This window comes from Gekko japonicus, unplaced genomic scaffold (assembly GCF_001447785.1).
Source record: "Gekko japonicus isolate JY-2015 unplaced genomic scaffold, Gekko_japonicus_V1.1 scaffold46, whole genome shotgun sequence".
In the NCBI taxonomy this organism is placed as follows: Eukaryota; Metazoa; Chordata; class Lepidosauria; order Squamata; family Gekkonidae; genus Gekko; species Gekko japonicus.
The window spans coordinates 488,353-496,393 of record NW_015169173.1 but is presented as its reverse complement, the minus strand read 5'-3'; the positions used below and the strand labels follow the sequence as shown (position 1 = coordinate 496,393).

General features: G+C 46.3%; 1 protein-coding gene across 1 annotated transcript in view; it reads right to left on the bottom strand.

The window, feature by feature from the left end:
* Positions 1 to 1,380: 1,380 nt before the first annotated feature.
* Positions 1,381 to 8,041, bottom strand: part of GARNL3 (GTPase activating Rap/RanGAP domain-like 3) — a 102,422-nt gene continuing 95,761 nt past the window's right edge. The window contains exons 25-28 of the mRNA XM_015415842.1: positions 5,946 to 6,081; positions 4,105 to 4,314; positions 3,398 to 3,509; positions 1,381 to 1,861 (exon numbers count right to left, since the gene is read on the bottom strand). Of these exons, the coding sequence (XP_015271328.1) occupies positions 1,708 to 1,861; positions 3,398 to 3,509; positions 4,105 to 4,314; positions 5,946 to 6,081 (612 nt within the window). The 3' untranslated portion in view covers positions 1,381 to 1,707. The remainder of the gene's footprint in view (positions 1,862 to 3,397; positions 3,510 to 4,104; positions 4,315 to 5,945; positions 6,082 to 8,041) is intronic.

Here is an 8,041-nt window from a genome sequence, read left to right as displayed (position 1 = left end):
TGCAACCTCCCACATGATGCCCCATATGTTTTGTTCAGCTGTTTCGATCTGTTTTGAATTTTCTTTTCTGTCATTTATATAGGCAATGGATTTTAAGACGTCACTGATCACTGTGCCCTTTGATTAAGTGGAGATACGTCCTGGACAGTCTCCCCAGCTGTGGATAGACCAGGCAACTGTTCCCACCGTAGAAAGTCTCCATGTGATTCAAGTCTTCCAGGGTCAATAAATGGTGGTGGCTAGTCAGACTTCTCGGAGCACAGGCCAAGCCGTCTACCACACTCACGTGACTGCTAAAGCCAGCTAATGTGATGCCAGCAGTGGAACGGGCCAGGGAGAGCAGGAGGCAGGCTTCAGAAGGGCCAGATGCAAGCATTTTATCAGGGCCTCTTCCCAAGTATGCCAAAATATCCACACGCATAGTCTGGGGTCGATAGAACACTGGCTCCTAGGTAACAAATCACGGACCAGCCTCTGAGACACCTGCCCAGACCCCCCTCCCCAAAGAAATCCCCCCCCCGCCCTTCTTAAACAATTTCCCAGCACTAATGGGAACTGCAGTTAAAGTTAACCAGAGTTATCCTTAACCTAGTACCTGAAACTTTCATCACGTAAAAGTTCCAGATCTTAGAAAAACAGGGCCCCTAGTTACTGGTGCTGATTACCTGCTCAAAATCCATGGTTAAAGGGGAGAATTTGCTAGGTGGGGATAAAGGAGGAGAAATGTGTTGTAGAGGCCTGGCTCTGGTTTGTTCACCATGGTTAACGGGAGCCGGCCTTATGCCTGCACCAAAAGCCACAGTATTGCACACATCCCCGGATTTCCATAAATGGTGACACCGTCTCCACCTGGCAGGTGCCCAATTATCTGTACCACTTAAAAAAAAAAATACTTCCTGATCCCGTTTCATTTCAGCAAATGGATAGAAGGCTATGGCTGGAGACAGCTGAGAGCTTTTTGTTAAAAAGAAAGTTGAAAGAGGTTTCACTTCCTGCGGAGTACGCAGGCATTGCTTTTGACCCATGGGTCAGAACAGGCTTTGCAGATTCTCCAAACAATGCCTGTTTAACAGAGGCTGGAGCGGGACGCGGATCCTCTCGGCTTTCAAACCTTCAAAGCAGCAAGGTGTCCAGCCTAGAGGCAGAAGAGCCACTCTTCCTTGAGCTCTCAACATTTCGGCAAACTCATGAACAGTCATGGACCAACAGGAGAGAACCTTGCTCGGCCAAGGCCACTGACACTTCTGGCTTGCAGTTTTTAGGAGGACAAAAAAGAGAGACCTTTTTGCTCTATGATTCTTTCCTAATTTTTTTTTTCCAATGAAAAGAAGAAGCATTTCAGCCATGTATCACCTGATTCCGATTCAAAGAGTTCTGGGGACGGGAGGAAGATTTTATTTACATAAAGAGCTTCAACTTTTTAAAAAATCATCTTGGCTATCAGACATCTCACTCAGAAGAGGAAATGATGGCTATTTTAGCCAAGGGAACGCCAAAATTACCCCCACCTCCCTCAGTTCAAAGGGTCAGAAATGTCAAGCTTTCCAGAGCTTAATCGCCAATACTCTCTGTTTTGAGGATTATCAGAAAATGTAGTGTGGTGTTTCTATACTGATTTAGAGAATCATATGAAATGGGGGGAGGTTGGGACAAGAGAAAGGGGGGGGGGATATGTGTGAGTGTATGTGCACTGTGTCCAGACTGTCTTCATTTCAAATCAATGGTGTCTTCATCAAAGGAGGCTCCAAGAAGGAAGGTGCTACCGGAGGGGGGGCTCTCTTCCCGCGTGGCGGTGTCGGGGTCTGAACTGGTGGACAAGTGGCGTTCTTCACAAGTGCTTTCAGAAGAGCTGGGAACAAGCCTGCAGAGAGAAGGGCAGGAATGACTGGGGGTGGGGAATCCAACCTATTCCCCCCCCTTGCCAAGATTTCTATCTTTCAGCAGAAATAATTAAATGTCTGTTTTAGGCTCCACTGCACAAGTAAAGGCTGGAACAGGCAGAACACTGGGGGATCTCTTAAAGCTAGTTAAGAGGAACGTGAGCAAGCATCAGTAAGACTGTGCCTGTAGAAAAAGTCAGTTAAGAGCCAGGCTTCACATTCAAAAGAATCAGCTCTCTTGGGGCTGCACCACTACCCTGACCTGGATAGCCCAGGCCAGCCTGATCCTGTTAGATCTCGGAAGTTAAGCAGGGCCGGCCTTGGCTAGAACTTGGAAGGGGGACCTCCAAGGAATGCCAAGGCCGTGACGCAAAGGCAGGCAATGGCAAACCACTATCTTAAGATCTCCTGGCTATTCTACACCCAACGCCATATGATAATTATTAATTATCACCACTTTAGAAGGCATGTAAGGAACCACATGATTGAATTCTTCTTTCTGTAACCAACCCCCCCCCCCCCCCCCACACACACACAGAGAAAAGTAATACATCAGGAGGAAGGGGGTCTAAGCATAGCCAGGGAAAATATTCATGCATTATTCTCAAGCTGTAGATCAGCCTTTGGTGTGTCTTGTGGAACCTGCTGATGGTTCATTCTGAGTATTTCAAAAGCATGCAAGAAAGACAAAAGGGGGGGGGGAAAGCATCTATCAATGGGCTGAATCTCCCAGTTCTGTTCTGCTAGCGGGGGGGGGGGTTTCTCCAGCAGAAAGCATTTTCTCTTCGCATCAGGGGAAGGCTCCTTATACTGGAAGAAAGCACCTCTGGTGGTGGAACAGATCTACAGAACCCAACCCTGTGTTTAATGAGGATCAAATGAAAAGAAATTGGATTTAAACAACAGGGACAAGGAGCTGAGCACACGATAATCTTTTACCCATCTTCTTCTTAACACACAGACCTGAAGTCAAGTGATAAATCAACAAGACACAGCCAGCCTCTATCAAAGTGAAACACAATCCATCCCAGGTTACCATAAAACAGACTGACAAAAATCATGCTGTTCCAAATGCCTTCTCAATGAAAACCAAACAGCACTCTGAATGAGTAGTCAGCCATGTGATTCTCCCAGTAATCAACCGTTGACGCCATTTTACCAAGTTGTCATTTATGGTCAAAAATAATAATAATTGTCTGCCGTCAAATCACAGCTGGTTTACGGTGACCCCATAGGGTTTTCAAGGCAAGAGAGGTGCAGAGGTGGCTTGCCACTGGCTTTGTCGGCACAGCGACACATTTTCCCTTGGCGATCTCCCATCCAATTATGAATCGTGGCTGACCCTGCTTAGCTTCCAAGCTCTGATGAGATTGGGCTAAACCTGGGTTATCAGGCTGCTGATGGTTGAGAAAACAGGGATAAAAAAAAATCATTCAGCCAGCCAGATGCAATGGGAATTTGATCTCTCAACTCATGGCACCATCCGTGGAAAAGTTACACTTTTTGAAAATCTTTACCTATCGCTGCTGGTCGACCGGAGTGTTCCTTGCTTGGGGTCCGTCAATTTCGGAGCGGGCTTCTTTTGCTTCTGCCCACCGTCCGACTTCGGGACGGGCTCGTCTAAGAGACCTGGATAACAAAGAAAGAAAAAGATGTGAAACAGAGAGGAGAAAGGAAACTGAAAAACATTCCTGAGGATGCTGCAGGTGTGATCGTTTGCCCCCAAACACTTTCCCTCTTCCAACAGCCACCTGCCAGATACCGCGGAGATGAAGTCTGCAAGCCATATAGGAAGGTGACAGCCCTCCCCGGCTGTCTGCAAGAGCACTATGTGGCAGTCACGCTGCAGCTGCTCTGGAAGTATGTCAGCAAGATCCTTGAGAGGGCCATGGCGGTGCTGGGGCAGAACCCTCCAGCAAGTATATAAAGGAATGCCCAAAGGGCGTTCCAGAAGGCACCCCAGACTGTACCAAAGTCATGGTTCCAGACCCTCTCCCCCAACACTGACCATCCAAACGGCCTCCATGGTCATCAATAGCTGAGGCTGGCTTAGCCTAGGCTCAACTGGAAAGATAAGGTTCAAGTTTTTTTTTTAACCGGCCAGCTAGGAAATCTTCTCTAAAGCCAGGGGGAAGTATTTTAACCTGTTCTGAAAGCCGCCACCCCAGAAAGTTAAACAGCGTGACACCAAGGGCGTTACAAGGTGTTGGTCGCGCAGCTTTACCCAGTAATTCTTTGCGTGTCCTGGTTGCGATCTCTTTGATTTCCATGCGGGGCAAAGAGAGGGAAGGAACCGCAGGAATGGAGGCCAAGCCGCTGGATGTTGGGGTGGTGATGACTTTCGGGACGAGGGGGGACTTCAGTGGACGTTCAATACTCCTGCCAACAAGGTTGCTGAGAGGAATTTTGTAAATGTTTTTGCACAGGACTTCACCTAAAATGACAATGAGAATCAAGGACTCAAAAGGGGCTAAATGCAAAAGGAGCAGGGCCATAAATATAGTGGGATGGATCAGGAAGGTACTTTAATAAGGTGGCTTTTTCGAACCTGTTCATTGTTTTCTCAATTTCCTTCTGATTCAGTACCATTTTTTTAAAAAAAAATCTGGGTTGTCTTCTACTGGGAATAGTCACCCAGCCAATCAGGGATCACAACATGAATGATGTCTGATGTCATTGCTTTTAACAGTTGGACAGAAGAAGGAATTTTAGTAGCTGGTCAAGGACTGAAGAATCAGCCTGCCATGGAGAGGGCTGTACATAAGAACATAAGAAAAGCCAATGTTGGATCAGGCCAATGGCCCATCCAGTCCAACACTCTGTCACACAGTGGCCAAAAATACCAGGTGCCATCAGGAGGTCCAGCAGTGGGGCCAGGACACTAGAAGCCCCCTCCCACTGTACTTCCCTTGCAAGTTCGTAGCTTGTGTGTGCGTGGGGCGGGGGGTTCTACTAGATCCTGGCATCTGGTTGAAGGCTTAAAGGCACAAGTCTCCCCTGTGGCACACAGTGTCCTATCAGCTTTGGCCAATACGCTAGCTACAGCAATTGCTCAAAAAGAGTGATCAGGCCACTGTGATCCACGGCCTGATCATACTCGGGTTTCATTACTGTAAGGTGCCCTATGTGTGGCTACCTTTGAAAACAGTGTGGAAATTTAATATTATCCAAAAGGCAGCAAACAGGCTGTTGCCTGGGATGGGATACAGGAACTATATGACCTCAGCGCAGAAAGATCTGTGCTGGCTATCCATTTGGACACAACTCAAAGTGCTGGTTCTCACCTTTAAGCCCTGAAACAGTAGCTTGGAGCCCAAATACATGAAGGGCCATCTCCTCCTATATTGTTTAACTTACCAGGTAAGATCTGCCTCCCAAGCCCTGTTCTTTGTGCCCTCAACTTCAGAGCTGAGGCAGGTGATGATGACTAGCGACAGGTTGTTTTTCGAGATGGCACCATGTCTTTGGAATGTCCCTCCACCTCACACTGAAGTGTGCCTGATACCTACCATATACTGTCTTTCTGGTAACAGGCCAAAACAATTCTTTTTACCCAGGCTTTTAATTCAGAGGCTTTGTATTTTTAGATGTTTTATGACCTACTTCTGTTTTACGGATATTTTTTAAAGTACACAGTGTTTGTTCTATGCCATTTTTAGGCGCCTGACTTGTTTTTAATGGCTTGTGTCGTTTCTTTATTGATAATTAATTACATTTTATGATTTTTTTTACTGTAAGCTGCCTCAAAGCACGATTCCAGACAGACGGCACATGAATTTCCTAAATCTCCCTGGGCAATCACAGTTTAAATAGGTGCAACTTTTCTCGCCCAGGCCTGTCAAACTCTGTGCTATCACAGGTATAAAAGATAGACGATCTCTTTCTTCTTTTCACCTGGTTCCTCTAGAGAGAGGAAGACACGGACAGTGGCTAAATAAGGCAAAAATTAAAAGTTTGAGTGGATCCTATGTTGCAGACTGGGATGAAAGGTGGATTTCTTGCCAGAAAAGCCCTTAGCTCTGATGCTGTGGAGATCAGCCACCAGCCACTCCCTTCCCTCTTTACCTTCTGCTGCAGATGGAGAGAAAACCGGGATCTCATGAATTGATGGTGTCTGCGGGGAGCTGGGTGAACTGGTCTCCTTGGAACTGCTGTTGGACGGTTCGCTCACTGCCGTGGCTGCTTTAAAGTAGATATCTGACTGGAAAGAGATGGAGGTTGAATTAGTAAAAGGAAAAAGAGTCAGACCAATTTCACACAAGAGCTGCGCCGCGGTCGCGCCTCCCTTTGCCCCGGTTCTATTAGTCAATTTCCTACTCAAAGCCGTGCAGCCACATTCTGACCCGTGGCTTCGCCCGATTTTCCCTGCGGTTTCGTGATCCTGTTTTTTTAGGATCACGAAACTGTGGGGAAAATCGGGCAAAGCCGTGGGTCAAAATGTGGCCGCACGGCTTCGAGTGGGAAACTGACCAATAGAAACGGGGCAAAGGGAGGCGCGACCGCGGCGCAGCTCTTGGAGGACATCGAATCGGTCTTGGTTTTTATACCCCAATTTTCTCTACCTGAAGGAGACTTATAGCAGCTTATAACTGCCTTCCCCTCCTCTCCCCACAGCAGACACCCTATGACAGTGGTGGCGAACCTATGGCATGGGTGCCAAAGGTGGCACTCAGAGCCCTCTCTGTGGGCACGCGTGCCATCGCCCCAGCCAGGGCCAGACCATCATTAAAGTGTCGAATTCTCTGCCAAATAATTTTAAGTAAATGAAAGCATTTGGGATTGCGTTCCTTACTTTGTTTGGATCATCTTAAGCTAATGTATGAGTTGCTTTTTCTAAAGTAAAACCTCAGTATTCAGGTTAAATTGCCGCATTGGCACTTTGCAATAAATAAGTGGGTTTTGGGTCACAGATTGGGCACTCGGCCTCTAAAAGGTTCGCCATCACTGCCCTATGAGGTAGGTGGGGCGCCGAGAGAGTTCTGAGAGAACAGTGACTGGGCCAAGGTCACTCAGCAGGCTTCATGTGGAGGAGGAGTGGGGAATCAAACCCGGTTCTCCAGATTAGAGTGCTCCACTCTTAAACACTACATCACTTCGTAAGCCATCTTATGCAAGGAGGAGTCTCTCTTGTCTCTAGATGTTTGTGTTTGAATAAGCTCTACATAAACCTAGTAGTAACAAGAAACACACACACAAATCCTCACTGACCCTTAAGAATGAGTCTGGGAAAGCCTCTTGGCTGAAGAATTGGAATTAGGTTCCAAAGAGGAAATTGAAAATAACATTGACCAAATCTACAGAAAAAACACGGCATATGCAAAAAAACATAAAATGCCCAGGGAGATTCATATTAAGTTCAGCAAAAAGGAACTAAGGGACAAGACGTTACAAGCAGCAAACCAGGGCTCTACTGGTAGCAGGAGCTCCTTTGCATATTAGGCCACACACCCCTAGTGTAGCCAATCCTCCAAGAGCTTACAGTAGCCCCAGTAAGAAGAGCTCTGTAAGCTCTTGGAGGACTGGCTACACTAGGGGTGTGAGGCCTAATATGCAAAGGAGCTCCTGCTACCAGTAGAGCCCTGCTCGGAATGAATGGATGGATGATTACAGAACAGGACAATATTATTTGGGTTGACATACTGACATACCTTGATAGTTGGAAAGAGGTAGCCCATGTTAGTCTGCCATAGCAAAATAAAACAAAAGTCCAGTGACACCTTAAAGACTAACATTTATTTCAAAAAGGAAAGAAGCAGGAAAAGAAAGGATAAATCTACGTCCAAAGTTCTTACAAGGTTTCAATATAGAAACCTAGAAAAGAACAAGAAAGACAAAGACAAAGAAGATGGAGAGGTTCCAGACGATTAAGCTAATATCAGTTAATGTTAACGGGCTAAATGGCCCCAATAAAAGGAGAAGAATCTTTCACCAACTCTTAAAACTTAATTCAGACGTAACATGCATCCAAGAAACACACATAAAGAAAGAACAAGAAAAATATTTAAACCAACCCAACTTAGGAAGAGTTTTTATAGCATCAGATACATTTAAAAAAAAGAAAGGAGTAGCAGTATATGTAAAAGACCACCTACAACCTAAGCTAGAATTCGCATTAGAAGAGGGAAGAGGAGTGGCAGTATCAATCGAAAGACAGGGAAAGA